Consider the following 24,933-nt stretch of genomic DNA (forward strand, 5'->3'; position numbering starts at 1 on the left):
GTATGGGAGCCTGGAGAGAGAAGGGGGCATCTGGTGGCAGGAGGGATAGGGTATCCCTCTTGCCTTTTTCTTCGGTGGGGGGAGGTATTTGGGGGCAGGATGTAGTGGGCATCCCTCCTACTTTTTTTCGTGGAGCAGGCGAACACCTTCGGGGTAGGAGAGAGTGGGCATATCTCCTGTTTTTTTTCTTGCTATAACCTTGCTTCTTTTTCTCTCTCTACCCAGCTACCCTTGTCACTGTACCACCTCTTCTTCCTCTCATCATCGCCTGTCTTTCCACCCCAACCTACTGCACCCCTTAACCTTTACTAGTTCTCTATGTACCCCTCCCCCATGCTGCCTTCCATCCTGTCTTCTCTCCTCACTTGATTGATTGAATGGATCCTTGCGTTCCTGCCAGTCTCTGCCTCCCTACTGCAATGCTTTGAGGTCCCTGCCTCCCTGCTACAGATCCTTTAGGGATCCCTTCCTGCCATGATGCTTCGAGGGAATTCTCCTTTCCTTGTCACAATGCATCCAGCCATGCTGAAATGTTTTTTGGTATCCTCCCTGTTGTGAATAGCACTCCCATGAGATCTCTTCTTCTTTGCTGCGACTGGGTTTGGCACTGGAAGTTAAAATTGGTTCGCAATATTAAGTCTCCCGATATTTGATACCGTGGGACCAGCCTCAACTTCTGGCATTGCACAGCTCAAGATCAGTTGCAGCATAGAAGCAGGGATCCTCTGGAGGACTTCACAGAGCTTCTACAGGCAGAGAAGCTGTGGTTGGTGGGACAAGCCTGAATTAGAGTCAGAGAAAAGTCACCAGCATGATTGCTAAAAGTTCTTAAGAATAAGGGAAAAGGGGAATAGTTCAAGAAAGAAACAAAGCCAGGACTCGGGGATGATAAATGAAAGCTTCCTAGAGTGGTAATGGAGAGCATAAACAGATGGAGTAGACTTCAAGCAAGAAAAGGAGAGAGAGAGACTGAGGTGAAAGAAGGGACTGAAACCTACATGAAAGAAAGAGAAGCAGTCCAATACCACCACCACAGCCAATATGGCAAAATGTGCAGGAAAAAAAGGTAACCTCCATAACAGAGGGCAGCAATTGAAGCAGAGCCTTCAGAAACAAGCCAAGTCTTAGAATAAGAAGATGCATAGTTTGAAAGAGGTTGTGGATGTAAGCAAGCTTATTGGACATAGAGCAGACATTCCACATAGCACACAAGAAAAGGAGAGAAGAGGAAAGAAGGAGAGGAATTAATATTGGAGGGCTGCAGTTTGATCTGCAGTTGGGGTGAGAGTTTCCTCGGAAAGCCAAGATTAAGATTGACATCCCCAATAGAAAGGAGGAGCAGAAGAGTACAGAAAAAGTATTGGAGGTATGGTGACTGTGACAAAGATAAAATGTACTCAGAGCAAAAGGACATGGATAAGTAAAAGAAAGAAAATGCTGAAGCTCAAGAGTAACAGACAAATGGCTAGTAAAGTGACAAAAGCAGAAAATGGGCACTGTGGTCTTGAATGGTTTGATACAGGGAGTAAGACCAAGGAGAATAAAGAAACCACAGAAAATAGGAAGAGAAGGGAAAATACAAACCTATGATGATATGGTGGTACACCTTCTGGGAAGAGGCTGGATGAAGTGTGAGGTACTTGAAGCTAAGGCCTGACTGAATCAAGAGGGACCTGGGAAACACCCTGGGATTTTGCCTGTTCAGCCTCATCACTTTAGCACATTCTCTCATACAACCTTACAAGTGAACAGTTTTATCTGAAATTCACATCCATGTCCTTTATTAATTGCTTAGTAGTTGGATACTGAAAGATAGTCAAGTTTTCCAATATACTAAACATGGTTTTGGTGGGCCCTAGCTGAAGAAGCTTGTAGTTCAATTTCACTAAGGAATTTCTACAGCAATCTGTGCAAAAGTATTTTATAGCACGGGTACCTATTTGTTAAAATATTTCCCCCTCATATCTCCAATCCTCCTTTAGTTGTGTTATTTTACAATGTACTAGTGCAGTGGCTCATCAGAACTGTCTGAGTTTCAGATGTCTGGTACCTGTGTGCTGTAATTGCTACAATGCTGGATAATCCTTTGCATTTCCTCATGAACAAGCTCCACGCAGCGTAAGCTGGGCTCTTCCAAACGTTTCACTTGTCTCTTTACCAGCAGCTCAAAGGAAACTTCAGGCACAAACAATGCAGGCCGTGGGCCCTAGCAAAAAAGCCAAAGTGAAACCAAGCAAATAAAATAGCATATTTAGTGCACACATCAAAAAGAAAACCCTAGCCTTGTCATAGCATTGAATTTATTTCTCCTTCTATGTTAAAGCAACAGTAATAATATAAATTGACTAGACAACAAAAGAAAACATCTCACTACCACAGAGGGAGAGAGAACATTTCACATGAACTAGTTTTAACTTATCATTTGAAATAATCCTTGTATTTCATCCCTTCTTATAGGGGCTTACAATCCATTCTCATTATTTGTGGTAGTATGGTTCCAGAAAAGGTTCCTGAACCGCAAAATTGCGAATAACAAAATGCTGAGTTTATGGGAAAATAGAGGTTAGATTCCAATAGTGCACGTTATGTCTCAAAACTGCGGAAAGAGAATATTGATCTTGAAATTTGGGGTACCAATGCTTTGGAGCAGTGGTCTCAAACTCAAGGCCCAGGGGCCACATGCGGCCCGCCAGGTATTATTTTGAGGCCCTCGGTATGTTTATCATAATCACAAAAGTAAAATAAAACAGTTTCTTAATCATATGTCTCTTTAGCTATAAATTACAATATTATTATTAAGACTTAGCCAAAAGGAAAGATTTATCAGCTATATCAATAAAAATTGTTTGAACCTAAATAGATTTACCTCGTGCAAAATTGTCATTTCTTTAATAAGACATTAACTATTTTTTTCTGAGGCCCTCCAAGTACCTACAAATCCAAAATGTGGCCCTGCAAAGGGTTTGAATTTGAGACCACTGCTTTGGAAGGAACTGAAAAACCACTTCGATGATTGTTATTTTTGTATTGTTAATATCATAGGCCAGGAGAGCCAGATTAAGATTCCATATCAGAAAAGGTCTTTGCACCAGAGGGCAGAGCCGGAGTGCTTCTTTCAAAAATCTGGTGATATCAGGATGCGCAGCAAAGGTGCCCCTGCTGACCCTGGACCCAAAAACAGGAGAGCCCAGCTATCTGAACTTTTAGGGAACCAATCACTAGTCCTTTTTCTAGACCTTCTCGGAGAAAGATGAGTATCATCAGGATCGTGGCCAAGCCCGGGTCCTTGTTCCTCTGAATACACCACTTCCATGCTTTAGTGTACTCCACTACAGTTGACTTTTTCTTACAATGCATAATAATGGAAATCACTGCATCTGAATAGTTTTTGCATGCTCAAGAGCCATGCCATAAGACCAAAGGGTTCTGGATCCTGAAGGGCAATGGGGTCCTGTGTGAGAAGCCGAGGATAACAGGGAAGGCTGAAACTTACTAGATGTACTAGATCTACATACCACAGGTACCTGGGCCAATCATCTAGTGCCAGCAGACCCTTGTGCATCATGATCCTGAGGAGAATTTGGCCTATAAGGGGAGGGAAGACATAAGGACAACCTGTATTTGGCCAGGGCGTTCAGAACCTTCATTTCTGGGCTCTCATCTATGACTGAAGAAACAATTCATTTTCTTGTTGGTGGCTGAAGTCATCAGGTCGACGGTCGGACACCCTGATTCGCTATGCAGGAGAAGGTTTCCTGGGAAAGCGACCATTTCCTAGGATCCAGAATCTTGTGGCTAAGGAAACCCACTGGCACATTGTTCACTCCTGCCACATGGGCTGCCGAGAGTGCTTGCAGATGAGCCTCTGCCCAGCAAAACAGAATTTGGGCTTACAGGCAAAGAGGGGCACTCTTGGTGCACCTCTAGGTGATTGATATAGGCCACTGCTGCACCATTTTCTGAGAAAACAAACTGCCTTATTCTGCAGTATGCTCCTGAATTCCAGGAGCACTAGCTGGGTGGCCCGGAGCTGCAATCAGTCAATTGACCACTTCCTTTGGGAAGGGGTCCAATGGCCTTCAACTGGATGCCTTAGAGGCTGGCGCCCATCATCAGAAGCACCCATGACGATATGCAGAGGGGAATTCCTCTGGGTGGAGGGGAAGGGAGAGAGAAAGAACCTCCTAGAGAGGGTGGTAAGTGCGCTCTTGCCCAGGGAACTACGGCCATGGTCATAACCATCGACCCCCAAAACCTGTAAAGTAAAACCAGGCCAACAGAACAGGAGTGATCTGAAACACACATATCTGAAGAAGCTTTTTCTCCTGAGGGGTTTTGGGAGGAACACTGTTTGCTTCCGTCTCAAACCAGACCCCCAGCTATTCCAGGCTCTGCGTCGGCTCTAGGTGGCTCTTCTGGAAGTTACATTACATTACATTAATGACTTCTATTCCGCCCGTACCTTGCAGTTCTGGGCGGATTACAAAAGAAACAGCTGGACATTTCCAGGAGGATTACAAGAAGATTGGAGAATTACAATTTAGGGTTTAGGATGCAGAAAAGATGACTGGGCTATTCCAGTAATTTACAATTTGGGGAGCTATACAAAAAGATCTTGCAACATTAGGAGTACACAGCGAACCACTAATCTGCTCTCGGCTTTGGATCGGGCCCTGATCAGCCAATTGTCCAGGTACATAACATAAATTTTTATTTATATATCACAAAAGCCTTTCCGTTCTATGTGGTTTATAAAAGTGGAAGGCTGACTATTGTCAGTGAGCTACAACAGAACACTGACCTCAAGCAGACAATAATAGATATACATATATGTACTTCTTAGGAAGGGGTTACAAAAATTTGGTGAAAAGGTATGTTTTTAAGAGCCTTTCCAGGATCCCAAGAAGCAGCTTGATATAATAGGAGTTTGTTGAAGAACCTTTTCTAGTACAACCTTTGAATGAGGGGAAGGAGAAAAATTATTTATGGCGAGTGATGCGGCTGGACCAGGCAAACTGGAACTAAGCCGTACGGCAGTTGGGCGATAGGCCCTGTAGCGCTTTGTAGAAGAGACATCCATATTTGAAGAGGACTCTTCCCTCAGTAGGAAGTCAGTGTAATTTTTCGACCTGCGCAAGATGGTGAATATGTCCATGGCACTGTGGCCAACCCGAAAGGAACAACTGCGAACTGGAAGTGCTGCTTCAACACATGGAACTATAAATACTTCCCTTCGTCTGGAAAGATGGAAATGTGTAGCTAGGCCTCTGTGAGATCCAGGGAGGCAGGATCTACTCTGACACCACAACACCAATACCAATCTCACCGTCTGCGTGCGGAAACGTGGTACCTTGAGGGACGCATTTACCGCTTTGAGATCCAGGATCAGCCTCCAGACTTCAGAGTCTCGTTTGGGCATGATGAAGAATATTGAATATCTGCCAGAACTCAATTCTTCCTCTGGTACGCGTTCTATGGCTTCCAGAACCAGTAGCCTTTGAATTGTCGCTCTGACTTTAGCCCTGCCAGGGAGTCTAGAAACTGATCTGAGGGGGGGGGGGGGAACAAAAGAACTTGAGTTTGAACTAGAAAATGACACGGGGACAAATTTTTCCCCATCTCAGTGGTAACTCATTTTCCCATCCCAAGGAGCAAAAAGATATACAAATGAAGTTTCCTACAAGAGTTCTTGCGAGAAGGGATTGATCACCAGAAGATTCAGGAATGCGAATATGTCATACTAGATGGGGACTATTGGTAGCAATTGATGCAACCATGGATACACAAAATCACACACTGGGAGTGCGTGAATAACGAGAACAGACTGTACTTCATTTATTTAGTTAGTTAGTATTTATACACTGCTATAGCCTAAGTAGTTTACATTCAAGTATTTCTCCCTATCTATCAAATCATTTTTCAGATATGTTAGTGACAGAAAAAAAGAACACAGATGGGATTGTGCGTCTCAGAAAACCTGATGGTAACTATGTAGACTCAGACTCAGATAAAGCCGAACTACTCAATGGCTACTTTACCTGTGAAGCGCCGGGATCCGGACTGCAGCTGCAGACAAGGGAGTGCTCGGAGGACCCGTTCCGGGATTTTGAATTTACCGCAAGCAGCATCTACCATGAGCTATCGAGGCTAAAAGTGAACAAAGCCATGGGACCGGATAATCTACACCCCAGGGTACTTTGGGAATTAAGAGATGTCCTGGCAGAGCCGTTAGTTGTGCTTTTCAATCTTTCTCTAAACAAGGGAAAAGTCCCCTTGGACTGGAAGACTGCTAACGTCATTCCGCTCCACAAAAAGGGATGCAGGTCAGAGGCTGAAAATTACAGACCGGTGAGTCTCACATCAATAGTGTGTAAACTTATGGAGACATTGATTAAAACAGGTTGGATATGATTCTGGATGACGAAAGGCTGAGGAATCCCCACCAGCATGGTTTTACGAAGAGAAGGTCTTGTCAATCCAATCTGATAAGCTTCTTTAACTGGGTAACGAAACAACTGGATAGGGGAGAGTCCTTGGATGTGGTGTATTTGGACTTCAGGAAAGCCTTTGATAGTGTCCCACACCGTAGGTTACTGAACAAAATGGATACAATGGGACTAGGAGAAACATTGACTGCATGGGTTAAAGACTGGCTCGGTGGTAGACTTCAGAGGGTGGTGGTAAATGGTACTCCCTCAGAAACGTCGGAAGTGACCAGTGGAGTGCCGCAGGGCTCGGTCTTGGGTCCGATACTATTTAATATCTTTGTACGAGACCAGCCCCAGGGACTTCGAGGTAAAATTACATTATTCGCCGATGACGCTAAGCTATGCAACATAGTGGACAGCGCAACCGTGCCCGACAATATGAGGCAGGACCTACTTTTACTGGAAAAATGGTCTAGTACTTGGCAACTGAGCTTTAATGCCAAAAAGTGTAAGGTTATGCACCTTGGTAGCAGTAACCCCTGCAGAACATACACCCTGAATGATGAAACCTTAACAAAAACTGTCGCAGAACGGGACCTGGGTGTAATCATCAGTGAAGATATGAAGACTACCAATCAAGTGGAGAAAGCTTCAACCAAAGCTAGACAAATGCTGGGTTGCATCCGAAGAAGTTTTGTCAGCAGAAAGCCTGAAGTTGTAATGCCGTTGTACAGGTCCATGGTGAGACCTCATCTGGAGTACTGTGTTCAGTTTTGGAGGCCACATTATCAGAAGGATGTAAAAAGGATGGAGTCGGTTCAGCGAATGGCCACTAAGATGGTATCAGGACTCAAGGATCTCCCGTATGAAGAACATCTAAGCATGCTGCAGTTATATTCTCTCGAAGAACGCAGAGAGAGGGGAGACATGAGAGAGACGTTCAAATATCTTACAGGCCGTACTGAGGTGGAGGAAGATATCTTTTTCCTTACAGGTCCCACGGCAACAAGAGGGCATCCGCTCAAACTCAAGGGTGGGAGACTTCATGGCGACATCAGGAAGTACTTCTTCACCGAAAGGGTGGTTGATCATTGGAATGGTCTTCCACGTCAGGTTGTCGAAGCCAACAAAGTGCTGGACTTCAAGAGACGATGGGATAAGAATATGGGTACACTCCGGGGAAATACTTAAGGGGAGGGATCTTTTAGGGGGAGGGTTCTTTGAGTGGGCAGACTTGTTGGGCCAACGGCCCTTTTCTGCCATCATATTCTATGTTTCAAGTACTTAAGTATTTCTCCCTATCTGTCCCTGGTGGGCTCACAATCTGACTAACATTCCTGGGCAATGGCTTGAACCCTGCAACCATAAAGTGTTGAGGCTGCAGCATTAACCACTAGGCCATGCCTCCACTCCATTAAACTTAAGGTGAAGTTTTAAATTACAATTTTAAACATCCCACAAGGGAGTTTCAAATAAAGTGTCTCACTCAGATTCAACAATTGTCTACCTAACCTGATGCATTCACATTTTGTCTTTACTACAACAAATTCAGGCACTTACATACAAACATACATTAGAGAACTGGTCACCAGTTAGATGCTACATAGAAGCAAACAAATTATGAATGTCTAAATATATGTAAATTAAAAATGCAAAAGCAGTGCACTCAAGTAAGAATAAGATGACAACTCACCGTAGCATTCCTAATAGCAGTCAGAATATCAATTGTGTTAAGGCCCCCAAGCGGATCAACAGATTCTAAAGTGCGTCCAAAGGTCTCATGAAAAATGTAGCATATTCTAGCTCCTCCACACCTGAAGAACAAAAATGATTCAACAGGGAAAACTTAGTTTAGGTAGCTATTTTAGAAGCCCTAGTCACAATTTCCATGAGTCTAAACCAGTATTTGTGTGTGTTATCTTATCTACGTGTGTAATCTTATCTACGTGCAGGTGGCAATGGATCATGATTTCTGCAGAACCAAAATTTACAAAATGCATTCTCCATTTCAGAACGAAATAGATGTGAACACCTAAATATATCTAATCTAGGATTTATGAGTCACACTATGCCTAAATAGGTTCAAAGCAACTTACAGTACAATTAAGAGTTACAATTTAGTATAGTACAGGGAATACTGTATATTACAAAACAATTTGAGAGATGGTACAATACAAGAAGAAATAAACTGGTACTGCTTAAAGAGTGGTGTTCAAGGTAGAAGGTGGAGGTAACTTAGCGTCAAAACTCATGTGGATGGTGGAGTGTGCAGTGTCAGAGATGTTTAGTATTCACCACCTTTCTGAAGGAATTCACTTAAAACAATGTACAGCAAGTCTAAGTCAAACATAAGCAATAGACAATTATAGCAGTAAAAATATTCACATTACAATACAAAGTATGGCACAGTATGCTATATTACAATGTCAACACAATACGCAATAAAACAGCATTGGGTATAAACAAAAATAGAACATATAGGTAGACAAGAGATAATAAGAGGAGTAAGAATATAAGCGGACTAATTTAGAATGTATGTGTTTGTGTGTTTAGCAAGTTAGTTGCTGCTTCTATTAAAGGTCTGGTTGAAGATCCAAGCTTTCAACTGTTTCTTGAGGTAGACATAGTCTTGTGTTAAGCAAAGCCTTTCAGGGAATGCATTCCAAAGTGTGGGGGCTACCACATTGTACATGTCCTCTGGAGAAGGTGTAAGTTCAAGTTTGAGTTCAATTTATTTGATATACCACAAATATAAAACCAAAATTAAAATCTAAGCAGTTTACAATATAATAGATATATAAAAAGGGGAGGGATAACAAAAGACAATAAATCAATACATATATTACAAAAATCTGAGACATAAAAAGAAAGAAATAGAGGTTGGTTACAATAAGAACTAAATTCCAAAGAGGGGAAAAGGAAAAAACATAGGGCTGGGGTTAAAAAAAATATATATAGTGCTGTACAATTTTGAGCCTATTCTATACTAAGAACAGAATGCCTGAGAAAAATAATATGCCTTTAGTGTAGTTAAGGATACTCCTTGGGATGACCTTAGGGACCTCAGAGGAAAGTAGAAGGAGATCCTGTTCTTCAAGTACTCTGGGCTATTTCCTTTAAGAGCCTTGAAGATCGGACTGCTAGCCAATGAAGTTTTTACAAAAAATGGTGTGATGTAGTCAGACCAGTGTGGGTGCATTACAGTAATCCAGTCTCAATGTTTTCATGTCATGTACAACTGACACAAGACTTGCCTTCTCAATGTAAGAAGAGGGGCAGTGTAGCTGTCACAAATGACAGAAGTAGGTCTTGAAGGTTGCTTGGATTTGGGGGTAAGAATAAGTGTTGAATCTAGATGTATTCCAAGGTTCCTGGTTTGTGATTTTTAGTAGGAGTTTGCATTCTCCAAAAGAGATTTTGATGTCAGCTATGTGTATTAGGGACACCTAAAAATTTAGTTTGACTTTGGTTCAAGCAAATTTGCTGTTTAAAGTCCATTCTTAAATTAGTGTTAGACAGGTAGTCCATTTATCCAGGACTGTGGGTTAAGTCAAGGTCAATGAGTATGAGTAGCACAAATGTAGAACCGAGTGTCCATCAACTGAATTAGTTCAGCTAGCGGCTGAGATAGATATATTGAACAATAACAACATAGCGAGCTGCATCTGCTATTGCTCTACATTTGGTCTGTATTGCAGTTTCCCTCTGGCCTGCTTTGAGGTAGATATTGAACATAATAAGTGACATAGGTCAGTACCCATGGTGATGCTGAGGTGCTGCTGAACAGCATGAACATTGCCTGTCTGATAAATAGGAAATGAGCCAAGCATTGCTTATTGGCCTGCGAGCGGATTCTCGCTGCCCAAAATGTACAAGAAGGAGCCTCTTTGGGCCATATGTTTTACTCATGTTGATTGATACAGTCCTTCTAGAAGAGGATCTTGGCACATATTTCCTCTCTGTGGCACGCTCACTGCCTCTTATCACCAAGTATTTTGTTATCTGTGTGCTCTGTGGTGGCCCCAATTCCTAAAGGCATGAGAGGCTTGTTGCATAGAGTTCACTTACTGGGCAAGAAGGTTATCTTGGTAAGATGGCCTACCTTGAAACATTGGAGGGCAGCTATGATTCAGCTTCTCCAAATGGAGAGACAGAGGGTGTCTGATATGACCTCTTGGGGAGGTGCACAATTACAAATCACTTGGGAACCCTTCTGGAATTCCTCGTTTGTGCATGTTCGCAGTCATCTAGGCTTTGGTTTGGAATTACTCATCAGTAAGCTTTGTTAGTTATTGGGATAGTTGGGAGGGAAGGGGGGGGGTTATATTTATATTGAAAAACTATCTTTACGATTTTGACTGGCTTGTCTGTAGAGACTTCTTTTATTCCTGTTTATTATTGGATTGCTATAATGCCTGTTATTTTCAATAAAAATTATATGGAAAAAAACCCCCATCCCTACTAGGTAATGTATGGTTTGTTGTGGAAAAAAAACAAAAGAAATCACCAACAAATTTTCCCTAACCAGTAAAGAATTCAGCAACTTCTTCAAAGAGAAAATAATGAAGCTACAGAAAGACAATGGCCTAAACAACATATTAACAGATAAAGAGACGGGGCAATGGAAGAGTCTGAACCCGTCACGGAGACCCAGGTGAACAAACTTCTGAGAAGAGTGAAACCAGACCCGCCTGCGACTCCCCTGGGTTGGCCCTTTTGCACTTCCCGCCCTGGGCCTACAAGCCTCTTAGAAGCTTTGTCGACAAAGAGGCAATATCACAGGACTACTCCTTTTTCCAGTCCCTCCTATTAATGTAACTTCCGGATTCGCTGAAAGAACCCAGCGGTCAAACAAAATCTGAACTCAGACCTGCAGAAACACCGAGACACGTCCCGTGATCTGGAGAGGGACCGCCCTCAACCTGGCACCATTGCAATTTCTTGGTGGAGGGAGCTGAGGTCTGGGTACACCTGGATCCAGAAAACCTCTGCCTGTAGCCCTGGAAGAACCTCCTAGATGTGGAACGTGAATATTGTCGAGACCACCTGGAGCCATAAAAATGAGAGTGTCCAGAGCCTATAGAGGCCCTAAGTCTGCTGAAAGGCAAATCTTGGGATGACAGACCATCACAGAGTTCATTAGGTCATCCAAACCCATACCAAATAACTGTCCCTTGAAAGGGAATCTGCTGAGAGCAGATTTAGAGGTGGAATCTCCAGCCCATTGTCTAATCCAGAGCATTCTATGAGCAGAGATTGAATAAGCTGACGCTTTACCCATGACATGAATAATGTCAGAGAGCATCCACTACATGCTCCACTCCAGATAAAAGGAGCTGAGGTAAATCATCACCTTCACGCTCCAAATAATGCAGCCTGGAAAGACATGCACGTGTAACAAAGCACAGTTACTTACCGTAACAGGTGTTATCCAGGGACAGCAGGCATATATTCTCACATGCGGGTGACGTCATCTACGGAGCCCCGATGCGGAAGCATTTTCAAGCAAACTTGATTGAAGATTTAAGTTTGCTCTGCTGCTCCACGCATGCGTGCCTTCCTGCTCCACTAGGGGGTGCATCCCCTCGTGGTCTCCAGTTCATTTAACTAGCCAAGAAGCCAACCTCGGGGAGGTGGGTGGGTTGTGAGAATATATGCCTGCTGTCCCTGGATAACACCTGTTACGGTAAGTAACTGTGCTTTATCCCAGGACAAGCAGGCATGATATTCTCACATGTGGGTGACCTCCAAGCTTACTGCAGAGGGATGGAGGGAAGTTGGCAATTTAAGCAAATAGATTTCGCAACACCGATTGGCCGAATCGGCCATCGCTTCTGGACAGGGAGTCCAGACAGTAGTGGGAGGTGAAGGTATGAACCGAAGACCATGTGGCAGCCTTGCAGATTTCCTCAATAGGTGTTGACCTGAGGAAGGCTACGGAGGCTGCCATCGCTCGGACTTTGTGTCCCGTTACTCGACCATTCAGCGCGAGACCAGCCTGAGCGTAGCAAAAGGAGATGCAATCGGCCAACCAGTTGGACAAGGTGCGTTTGGAAACTGGGTGACCTAACCGGTTTGGGTCGAAGGACAAAAACAGTTGTGGGACTTTCCGGTGTGGCTGAGTGCGTTGGAGGTAAAAGGCCAACGCTCTTTTGCAGTCAAGAGTGTGGAGCGCCACTTCTCCGGGGTGAGAGTGGGGCTTGGGGAAAAATACAGGTAAGACAATGGACTGATTTAGATGGAAATCAGACACTACTTTAGGTAGGAACTTTGGATGGGTGCGGAGTACCACCTTGTCGTGATGGAATACCGTGAAGGGTGGGTCCGCTACCAGGGCTTGTAGCTCACTAACCCGCCGTGCGGACGTGAGTGCAAGTAGGAAAATTACCTTCCAAGTGAGGAATTTTGGATGGCATTTGTCTAGGGGCTCAAATGGAGGTTTCATTAGTTGAGCCAGAACCACGTTAAGGTCCCAAACCACCGGGGGAGGTTTGAGAGGGGGGTGGACGTTCAGCAGGCCCTTCGTGAAGCGAGTGACTAAGGGATGGAGCGAGAGGGCTTTCCCTTCCAGGGGCTGATGAAAGGCCGCAATCGCACTGAGGTGTACTCGAATGGAGTTGGTCTTTAGGCCGGAATGAGATAGTTGAAGTAGATAGTCAAGGACCAGGGGGACGGGGACCGACACCGGGTCCTGGCTGTGGGAGGAGCACCAGGTTGAGAATCTGGTCCACTTTTGGGAGTAGCAGGTTCTCGTCGAGGTTTTTCTAGAGGCCTCCAGTATCTCCTTGACTGATTGAGACACGGGGAGAGCAGTCAGGGGGAGAGAAACCAAGCATTCAGATGAAGAGATTGAAGATTGGGATGTAACAGTGAACCCTGACCCTGTGACAGTAGAGAGGGAAACAGAGGCAGAGGCAGTGGATCTCTGACACTGAGTCGAAGTAGAAGGGAAAACCACGGCTGGCGTGGCCAGCGAGGGGCAATCAGGATCAGGGTGGCTTGTACCGTTTTCAGGTGGATAAGCGTCCGCAGTATCAGAGGGAACGGCGGGAACGCGTACAGGAACCTTCCCTCCCAATCGAGGAGGAAGGCGTCGGCCTCGAGCCGGTCCGGGGAGTATATCCGGGAGCAGAAGAGAGGCAGCTTGTGGTTGTGAGGGGACGCGAACAGGTCTATTTGAGGCGTCCCCCACCGTTCGAACACTCCTCGTAGGGCCTGAGAGTGTAGTGACCACTCGTGTGGCTGGAGGAGGCGGCTGAGTCTGTCCGCCAGGCAGTTTTGTTCTCCTTGTATGTACACCGCCCGAAGGAAGGTGTTGTTGGAGATTGCCCATTTCCAGAGGCGCAGAGCTTCCCGGCAAAGGGGCCAAGATCCTGTGCCCCCTTGTTTGTTTACGTAGTACATCGCTACTTGATTGTCGGTTCGGATAAGAACCACTCGGTCGCGGAGCAGATGTTGGAAGGCTACTGCTGCGAGGTAGATGGCCCGAAGTTCTAGCACATTGATGTGGCAGCGTCGGTCTTGTGCTGACCACATTCCTTGGGTGCGCAGGCCGTCCAGATGGGCTCCCCAAGCGTACTCCGACGAGTCCGTGGTGAGTACCTTGCTGTGGGGTGGGGTGAGGAAGAGCAAACCTTTGGAAAGATTTGAAGAGTCGGCCCACCAGCGGAGCGATCGTTGCAATGAAGTAGTCACTGTCACTGAGTGGTCGATCGGGTCCCGGTCTTGACGCCATTGAGACGCCAGGGTCCATTGAGGGATTCTCAGGTGGAGGCGGGCGAAGGGTGTGACATGGACGGTGGAGGCCATGTGGCCCAGGAGGATCATCATCTGTCGGGCTGATACTGAGGTCAGCCGAGAGATCCTTCGGCTCAGACTTACTAACGCCTCCAGGCGCGGAGGGGGGAGGAAGGACCGGAGGCGAACCGTGTCCAGCGTGGCCCCGATGAACTGTAGGGATTGTGAGGGGCGTAGTTGAGATTTTGGGAAGTTTATTTCGAACCCCAGACTTTGTAGATAGGTAATAGTCTGTTGGGTCGCTGAGATAGCCCCTTCTTTGGACGGGGCTTTGATTAGCCAGTCGTCCAGGTAGGGGAATACCTGGAGGCCCTGGGAGCGTAAGGTTGCTGCTACCACCACGAGGCACTTGGTGAAGACCCGAGGTGATGATGCTAGTCCGAAGGGGAGGACTCGGTATTGTAGGTGCCAGTCCCCTACTTGGAAACGCAAAAACTTGCGGTGAGCGGGGTGCACTGGGACATGTGTGTACGCCTCCTTGAGATCGAGGGAGCAGAGCCAGTCGCCCTCGTCGATCAGGGGGTAGAGTGTTGGTAGTGAGAGCATCCGAAACTTTTCCCGTACCAGGAATTTGTTGAGGCGTCTCAAGTCTAGTATTGGGCGTAGGTCTCCCGTTTTTTTCGGTACCAGAAAGTAACGGGAGTAGAAGCCCTTCCCCCGTTGGTCGGGGGGGACCTTCTCCACTGCTCTCAGACGAAGTAGGTCCCGAGCTTCGGAGAGGAGTAGAGGTAGCTGAGTCCTGTTGGGAGGGCAATTCCTTGGGGGGTTGTCCGGGGGAATGGCCCGAAAGTTGAGAGAGTACCCTGATGAGATCACGCCAAGGACCCATGCGTCCGTCGTGAGTTGTTCCCAGCGAGGGTAAAAGGCTTTGAGTCGACCTCCGATGGGAAGGTGGTCTGGGACTATGGCGGAGGGGGCCCGCCCCCTTCCGCGTGTCCCGTCAAAAGGACGGGGATGGTTTGGTGGTCGCGGGCGGTTGGGACTTGGGCATGGCCCTGTGATGGGCTTGCGGACGTCTGGGTGGGGGCCGCGAGAAAGCAGGGGTGGACTTTTGTGGGTAGCGGCGCGGAGGGGCCCTGTATGGCCTGGGCGCTGTCGGTTTGGGCTTTTGCCGGACAAGGGAGGCAAATGAGCGTTCATGTTCGGAGAGGCGTTTTGTCGCCGCCTCGATAGTGTCATCGAACAATTCCTTTCCCACGCAGGGGAGGTTTGCTAACCGGTCCTGTAAGTTGGGGTCCATGTCGACCAGGCGCAGCCAAGCTAGTCGGCGCATGGCGATAGCGAAGGCAGCTTCTCTGGAGGAGAGTTCGAAGCCATCGTAGGCCGCGTGGAATAGATGAAGGCGCAGGTTGGAGAGGGACTCTAAAAGCAGGCCGAACGTTTCCTGTCGGGAGGCCGGTAGGTCAGTCTCAAAGGCTCTCAATAGTCCAATGAGGTGTTTGAGGTATGATGTGAAGGTGAAAGTGTAGCTTTGCACCCTAGAGGCCATCATTGCGTTTTGGTATAGTCTCCTGCCGAACTTGTCCAGGGTTCGGCCTTCCCGGCCTGGGGGTACCGCTGCTGAGACACGGGACGGGTGAGCCTTTTTCAAGGAGGATTCCACCAGCAGCGATTGGTGGGAGAGCTGTGGTTGCTCGAATCCCGGATAAGGTACTGTGCGGTACTTGGTCTCCATTTTGGAGGGTACGGCAGTGACCATGTAGGGGGTCTCCAGGTTCCTGAAGAAGGCCTGTTGGAGTACCGGGTTAGGTGGTAAGCGGAGGGACTCTCTGGGCAGTGATGGCATATCCAGCTCTGCCAGGTACTCTTTAGAGTATCTGGAGTCGGACTGGAGATCTAAGTCCAATGCTTGGCCCATGTCTTGGACAAAGCGAGTGAAGGATGGGCGAGATGTCCCCGGAGCCCCGTGCGGGGTCAGGGAACGAGACCTTCGCCGGGTGGAGAAGGATAAGGAGGCTTCTCTCGAGTATCGAGGTTCATGCTCTGATCCATGCTCCGAGGTTGGGGAAGCACTGTGAGAGTGTTCCGGGGTAGTCGATCTTCGGCGTCTCGAGGAGCCCCTCGGAGACGATGCCGGGGTTAGGGGTACCGATCGATGTCGGGTTGGTGACCTCGATCCTGACTCCCTCGGAGAATGCGTCCGAGGGGGAGTTCGGAGGATACGCGGGTTGGAGAGTGATAACTCAGCCACCCTTAGTGGTCCTGTACGAGGTGTGGGGGAGCGGCCTCGTAGGGTTGGTGAACCTCGGGCCTTCTTGGAGGTACGGCGGTTCGAGGTTTCTGTCGTTCTAGCCCGACGTTTTGCCCCTCGGCGGTCCGCAGAGGGGGAATGTCTCGGGCGTCTCGGCGAGGAGTCCGAGGAGGATGGGATGCGGCGAGGATTGCGCACCTTTCCTCGAGGTTGTTCGGTGCGAGGCTCAGGTTGGTCTGGCGCATTCGAGGTCGAGGCCGATTGAAACTGGGCTATTGCAGCGGACAGCTCCGACGTGATCATCGCTCGGAGTAGGTCCTGGAAGACGGGCACGGACAGCATCGAAGGCATGTCCCCTGCCTCTGTGCGCTCCACCGGGGGCGACCTCGTATCAGAGTATTCCCGTGTGGTGGAGGTACGGCCCGAAGGCTTGGAGGGCTTAGACGGGGCTGTAAGCATGGGGCTTCCGCCATGCGTCGCCGTTGTCCCCGAGGCTGGCTTCTTCGCTGTTACAGAACCTGAAGAAGGAAGAGGGGACTTACCCGGAGCCGAGGCTTTCTGTTGTCCCGAGGACTTCGGGTTCGAGTCTCGAGGCGATGCCGAGGTTTCCGGGGCCGAGGTCAAGGCCGGGGCCGAGGCCAGGGCCGACCTCGAGGCCGAAGTGGGGGGTTGGTCCGGGGTGAAGAGATCCGCCATGCGGGCTTTTCTTCGGCGGAGGGCCCGGTTTTGGAAAATAGCGCACTGGGGGCAGGAGTCGGTTGGATGAGTCGCCCCCAGACAAAGGATGCACCGGCGATGCGGGTCTGTGAGAGAAAGAAGCCGCTCGCACCGGGTGCACTTTTTAAAGCCGGTCAAAGGCCGGGACATTAAATCGAAAGTAGCCGCGGCTCGATTAGCCACGCGGCCACGGGGACCCGGAAGCCTCCGGGTCGTTGAAAACGAAGCAGGAATCAAGTAAAAAGGTAAGGAATTCGCGCACAGCGACTTAATCGTGAAAAAACAAGAAAAAATCGCGGTGCTAGAAGGCAGTTGGGGCAGAGCCTGAAAACACGTCTTCTAGGCTCGCGGAAAATTTTGAACTGGAGACCACGAGGGGATGCACCCCCTAGTGGAGCAGGAAGGCACGCATGCGTGGAGCAGCAGAGCAAACTTAAATCTTCAATCAAGTTTGCTTGAAAATGCTTCCGCATCGGGGCTCCGTAGATGACGTCACCCGCATGTGAGAATATCATGCCTGCTTGTCCTGGGATAAAGGACGCTGCTGAAGCAGCCCTGATTCCTATGGCCACCGCCTCAAACAGCCTCCTGAGAATTACATCTACTCGGTGGTCCTGCATATCCTTAAGTACCATACCACTTTCACTTGGAAGGGAAGTGTGCTTGGTAACCTGTACAACCAAGGAGCCTACTTTAGGCTGACTAAAAAGCTGTGGACAGTCCTGTGCCATAGGATACAGCTAAGATTGGCTCTCACTATCTTGAGAGATCCTTCTGGGGAATCCCACTACTCTAAGACGAAGATATTAATATCTAGATACCAGGGAAATGTAGAGGACTGAAGTCTCACTCTGCACTAGGGAGAGGAGGTAGAAGAAGCAGGCTGGGAGTCTAAATTTAACTCACGCAAAGACTCTGAAATGAGATCCGGCAGGACAGTGAGCTTAAATGTGTAGAACCATGGGGTTATCCCCAGGAATCAAAGCCATAATAGGATTTAAGGCCTGCGTTCCAGCCTCCCCCTCTACAGGAGGTGCATCTGTGGACAATAAGGGAATAGTGAGAGTATCATCATCAACTGTATCCCCTGCAAACAGGTCTCTCAAGTCATGGACAGTGACAGACGGTGAAGCAGATGTCCCTTGGAGAGTTATGCCCTGATGTACTGAATCTGACATGCAGCTAGTCTGCGCAGTCTGAGCATGACTCTCCTGAAAGTCTTTCCACATTAAATTTATGAATTCTGAAGAGAAAGCTATACCAGGGAGCAAAGAGTCACCCTGAGATGACTAATTTGCATTTCTTGAGCTGTGGGGCATCTGATTCCTTTCACGTGGAACGGTCACAGTTTCCAGGCCCAGAAAAAAGAAAAGGCACCCCAGTGGGCTAGCCACCCCAGCTAGTAGAGAATACATAGTAGAGGCTAAACTGGCCTCTCCATCCTGTGCTGTGCAGAATGTGGCACATGGATGCTCTTCAGGTGCCAAATTTGCACAATACTGGCATAGAATTGGGGTAAAAGAGCACAGAACTCCACCCCAACAAGTTTTGAGGCAAAGAAAGAAAGACGATTTGGAGATGCAGGAAACGGGGGAAAAAAAAGAAAAAATTCACTAAAAATCCAAGATGGTTGCTATCAGGATTCTGGCATCTAAAACTGCTAAAAACAAAAACAAAAAAACAACCTACCACAGTAAAGTCAAAAAACAGCAAATTTAGCTTTACTCACTGTGACCTGTGCTGGCAATGTGCTGCTGCCTGTGCAGGTACCACAATGGATTGACCTATCAGCTGCAGATTGCAGTCTGCTTCTCTACGCAGGCAGAGCTGATACTGAAGTTGGTAAGCTCCAAGCACCGAATACACCGAAAATAACAAATAAAATAAAGAAAAATGCAGAGCAGAACACTCCTTCTGGCTCACTTGCAAAAGGAAAAAATCTGCAGGTGGCAGTAGAGCTCACAGTGAAGTACAAGGATCACAGAAAAAAATCCAGTGGATTCCTTCTGCAGATGGCTTGCAGCCATGGGGAAATAACCTGCTTGTCCAGAATGATACACCGATTGCACTGGAAAACACTATTAGTATCAGCAATTATACATTTAAACTGCCAAGTTAACCTTGTTGATGCTTTCCATGTTCATAATTATAGAACAGAAGCTCTCACTGCATGTAGACGTTAAGATACACTTACATTCCTACATATACTTTAGAAAAAGCTCTAGGCCAGCAGATCCTTTTCTAAAACACTATTAGAACTATACACATCTTAACCTGGATATTTAATTCCAATTTCTATGTTTTACACAATTTGAAGCTGTGCATTAGATCACAACTTCTAGACATAAAATAAAAACATTAGATCACACTGACAGAACTGCTTAAGACTTCTGTAAAACATCCCTATTTTAAAGTTACCACTATGCATGTGTCATGTCTAAGGTACACCATTTCCATGCTTACAGCTCAGAGGTCTCAATGTACTTTGCTGTCCCCTCAATTGTATTGCAGTATTCAGTGGCAAATTTGGTGATCAGCTGCAATAAGGTAGCACTCTTGTCATCCACTGGCTCACCATAGCTGTTCAGCAGAGATTGATATTGAGCTGCTAAAACATTTATCCTTGTTTTCAGTTCTGGCAAACAATCCCTGATATGATGCATCAGTAATCTAGAAACAAAAACATATTTTGTAATCCCACTCTGCAAATTACAGAAAATATGAAATAGCATATAAACAGCTAAGGAATATAAAAATTCTTAAATGTCTGCCTCATAGCTAGGGTTACCAGACATCTGGATCCCCTAGACATGTCCTCATTTTGAGGACCTGTCCGGGGGTCCGGATGACTTTTCAAAACCCGCACTTTGTCCGGGTTTTGAAAAGCCCCAAACCACTTAAGAGAGATTTCGTCCTTAGGCAATTTCAAAACCAGTCTAAAAACATTCCTTTTCAAAGATGCTTTTGAATCTTGATCGTCCTTTTTAAGGATATTTTACGTTTATGCTAGACTTGCCATCCGGCCATTCTCGCTGTCTTCCCTGTCTTTTGTTTTTCCCATTTTTGTTCTTTCCTATCCAAATTTTGTAGTTCATCCCCTAACTCCTCCTGTACCAGTCAGACATTGTTTTTATTCATTGCTGTATGCCTTATTTGTTGTAGGTTTAGTTGTCTTTCCCGTTTGGTATTATTATACTTTCTCTGTACTTTTAAACTCTGTAATACCGCCTTGAATTTTGATAAGGTGGGATATCAAATTTTAATAAACTTGAAATTGTATAGGAGGGCATCCGCACATGCACGTATCATTGCATCGCATGTGCAATGTCCTGCCAAATGAGAGAAGGCAGTGGGGGGGATGGGCTGGGGCAGGACTGGGGGCAGGTCTAGGAGTCCAGCTTTTCTAGACGGAAAATCTGGTAACCCTGCTCATAGCACCAGATGAAGACCTGGATATACTGAGCAAGGGAAATTCATAAACATTTTACCAAAGAAGATGGAGGTAATCAGCCAGGAGCAAGTCACAGAAATCATGCAGAACGCTTTATTCAGATAACTGAGAACCACCATTCTCTAGAAGTTGAATCAAGAAATTTTATTTACAAATGCCTCAGTTACTGGATTAAAAAATAGTGCAACTGCTAGGAAGGAAATTTTATTTACAAATGCCTCAGTTACTGGATTAAAAAATAGTGCAACTGCTAGGAAGAGTATTCTATGGAGCTGCCAACATCCCTCTGGCCTTGCAAAGAAAAACACTGCCAAACAGTCCGTTCTTGCTATTCGCGATTTTGCATATCTGTGGGCGTGCTGTGTTTGCCTATTTGCAGACCTGAGTTTTTAAAAAATCGGCCTTCTTTGTTTTCACTTTTGAGAATGGCCACCAAGTGTCTAAGGAGTGAATTGCAAGCAATAGCTCCAAAAAGAAAGAAATATGAGATACGTCTTAGTGATAAAATGTGCTAGACAGGCTTTGTTCTGGCAAGTCTGTTTCTGTTGTTAGCCTAAAGTTTAATGTTAATGAATCACAATCTGATCCATCCAGCAAAAAGAGGAAGATATTCATTGGTCTATTTGTGAAGTTGCACTGGAAAGTTCCAAAACATATGTGGTCCGTGATGAGTAAATGGAAAAGATGGAGAAGCGGCTATATTTGTGGATAATGCAAATGGTGGATGAAGGAAAAAGCATAGTGGACAGCATTGTTGTGATGATGAAAGCCAAAGAAATAAACACATCATCCAGGGCCAGGAAAATGTGAAACCCTTTTCTGCAAAATCAGGTTGGTTAGTGTGTTTTAAAAAGCAATATGCATTAAAAAATAAGCCTTTCCAGGTAAGCAGGTTTAGCTGACAATGATGCTGCTGAAAAATTTAAAAAGCTAACTGTAATTGAAGAACACTCTTTACTTGGTCTTACAACTACTGTCCTGTACTTTTCTAGATCACCATCTATCTATCATACTTATCTCCCTTGACTTATCAGCCGCGTTTGACACAATAGATCAACTCCTACTTAACAGACTATCCTCTTTAAGCATTAACGATCAAGTCCTTGACTGGTTTAAGTCCTACTTCACCAACCGCACTTCTAAAGTAGCATTCAACGAATCATCTTCCAAGACATACATAAACAACCATGGAATACCTCAAGGGTCTCTTCTTTCACCACTCCTATTCAACATTTATCTCACTCCTCTTCTGACATTGTGTCAATCAATAGGGTTTTCTATATTTGCCTATGCTGATGATATTCAGCTTCTTCATCCTTTATACCGTCAAATATTTCAGAAATCGAGAACATCAATCTAAAACTCAAAGCTGTAAGCTCATGATTAAATGATAATATGTTGGCCCTGAGTGTCCCTAAAACAAAAACTCTACTCTTTCCATGGAAAGATGGCATTACATTGCACTCTCAACTGAACTACTGGATAAAAGTATAACACTAAAGTTTCCAAAGTGTAGAACTCAACAACAAAACAAAAAATAGGAACTTTGACTATTTCAGCCTTTATAAGCAAAGCGGTACACAGAACCGTGTAACGGTCAGAAAATCACAAGTCGGGGAATGCTCCCCTGTGAGTGTGTTCAGTCGTCTATCATTACACCATCTTCATTTGGTAGAAAGGGGATGAAATAGACTTCAACAAAATTTCAAGTATACTTAATATTGTACTTAATAGTTACAGCATCTAGGTCTCAATCAGTTATCCCCTTTTTGGACATAGAGATCCATTTAGATCATGGCAAGTTCAATACTACTATTCATCGCAAAGCCACAGATAGGAATAATTTATTGCAGTTCGATAGTTACCATCTTAGACATTTGCGAGTGAATCTCCCAGTGGGCCAATTCTTGAGGCTTCGGCGATTATGTAGCACTGTCGAGGAATACAAATTAAGATCCACAGAAATGTGGCAGCGTTTTTTGGAACGGGGTTATCCAGTAGGAGTTATTAAAAAGGTATATAAAAGGGCTTTGTATGCCCATTGGGAACATCTTTTAATCAACACTAATGCCCCTGACGAACCCCGTTTAGTATGTACGTTACCTTACTCATACAGGGCGTTCGAGATCAATAGGATTATAAAATCCCACTGGCATATTTTACAAGTTCACGAAGCGCTGGTTCAGCCCCCCATTTTTGTATTATCTAGATAAAGGAATTTACGTGATTGTATAACTTCGTCACAATTCCTAAGCCCTGATCAAAGTTCTGTTACAGCTCTAAGAGGCCAATTGGAAATGTGGTGGGTGTAGTGTTTGCCCGAATGCCATTCAAACGCAGGAGATCACACATCCTCGGCTGCATAAATCATTTACTTTGAGACATCACACAAATTGTGGCACTGAAGGGGTTGTATATTTGATTGTTTGCCCTTGTCATCTTTTTTATATAGGCCATACTACTAGATCTATACAAGTACGAATCACAGAACATCTTAGTAAGATTCGCCGGGGAGACATGGCAGCTCCACTTACCCAACATTGGCAAGCACAATCGCACACTCTAGTTGATTTGAAATTTGTAGTATTAGAAGCCCCAGTGCTGAAGAGAGATGGCAATAAACAAGTACTGTTATGGAAAAAGGAACAATCATGGATTTTCCATTGGCAAATCCTCCAGCAGGTTTGAATCGGGAGGTGGAATGGTGGGCGTTCCTACACTGAGATTGACATCTGTAGCAGTATTTTTACCGGGCAATCAGCAGGAAGTGGCTCTAACAGGAAGTGATGTAATTTTGGGAGCAGAGTAAGGTATCCATCAGCAGCGACGTGGGTTTGTGTGAAACTTTACATGTTTTATATCATCAATGGCTTTCTTTCTTCTTTTGTTAGGGAGAAGTTTTACTCTTTGATTGCCAGCAAATGGGGGTTCTCTGAGGAAGCCACTGGCGAAACGTGTCAGGACCCGCTGGAGTAAAACAACTTCCTTTCTCCTTTATTCCAGTCAAGTTAAGTTTTATAAACATTTTTCTTGTTAACTTATGAGCCTTATTTAAAAAATTTTGGGGGAGTTCGTCCTACACTATTAAGTACACTTGAAATTTTGTGGAAGTCTATTTCATCCCCTTTCTACCAAATGAAGATGGTGCAATGATAGACGACTGAAAACACTCACAGGGGAGCATTCCCCAACTCGTGATTTTCTCACCGTTACACGGTTCTAAGCACCGCTTTGGTTATAAAGGCTGAAATAGTCAAAGTTCCTATTTTTTGTTTTGTTGTTGATTAAATTGCACTCACCAATTTGCATTGAAATAGTCCCAGCTGTAAAAATATTAGGCTTCATAATTGACCAAAAACTGAATTTTCATGATCAAATAAGTGTTGTGGTCAGAAAACTGCTTCTTCAAATTATGAATGCTCTGTTCCCTGGCGAGCTGCATTGATCACACATCGCTTAACATATTGGTTCACTCCCTCATCATATCGAAATTGGACTACTGTAATTCACTACTTAATGGCATTGCACAAAAAGAAATCCGGTGTCTACAAATAATTCAAAATACAGCCATCAAGAGAATCACCAACTCCTGTAAATTTGACCATGTCACCTCTCTTCTGCAAAAAGCACACTGGCTGCCAATCTCAAACAGAATCACATATAAAATAGCTCTTCTAACATTTAAAGCCCAAATGGTAAACGCTCCCAGTTTAAATCGATAAACTTCTCATTCCATTTACTCCATCCCATACGTTACACTCCACGTCTCAAAATGTATTGACAGTCCCATCATTGAAAGTAATTAATACACGTCGTAACACATCTTTCGCTGTCACACCCCCTACTATATGGAACTCGCTTCTTGCCTTGTTAAGAGAGGAAAAAAACACAGAGAAATTCAATTCAAGGGATCTCTAAAGTGCTTTCTTTTTAAAGATGCCTTCGATTCCTAAATTCGATCTCTCTCCCACAACACTGACTCTTTAATCCTCTCTTCCCTTTCAACATGTCTTCCCCTCTCATTCGTGTTATCCCTATTTGTTTCCTTTCCTATTTAAATTGTTCTCCCTCTTCCCATATGTTCCAGTATATGATTTGTATTCATGTTTTTCGTTATGTTTTTAAAGCCTAAATGTTTCCCTATTTGATTGTAAATTGCTTTGAATTTTATGTAAAGAAATCAATCAAATTTTTAATAAACTTGAAACGATGTGTCAGATCAGGTCTTCAATATTGATGAAACTGGTTTGTTTTACAAGCAAACTGGAAACAGACATACTGTATATATTTGTATATATAATGAAAATGACAGCAAAAAGCCCCAGGATTCAAGGCATTTAAAGATCACA

The 24,933-nt window shown here is 45.3% G+C and overlaps 1 protein-coding gene across 1 annotated transcript in view; it reads right to left on the minus strand.

Annotated features, from left to right (window-relative positions):
* DNM1L (dynamin 1 like) overlaps positions 1-24,933 on the minus strand; it is a 245,696-nt gene that overhangs the window by 58,366 nt on the left and 162,397 nt on the right. Inside the window, exons 9-11 of the mRNA XM_033953060.1 lie at positions 19,597-19,803; positions 8,122-8,242; positions 2,051-2,206 (exon numbers count right to left, since the gene is read on the minus strand). Of these exons, the coding sequence (XP_033808951.1) occupies positions 2,051-2,206; positions 8,122-8,242; positions 19,597-19,803 (484 nt within the window). The remainder of the gene's footprint in view (positions 1-2,050; positions 2,207-8,121; positions 8,243-19,596; positions 19,804-24,933) is intronic.

This window comes from Geotrypetes seraphini, chromosome 7 (assembly GCF_902459505.1).
Source record: "Geotrypetes seraphini chromosome 7, aGeoSer1.1, whole genome shotgun sequence".
Lineage (NCBI taxonomy): Eukaryota > Metazoa > Chordata > Amphibia > Gymnophiona > Dermophiidae > Geotrypetes > Geotrypetes seraphini.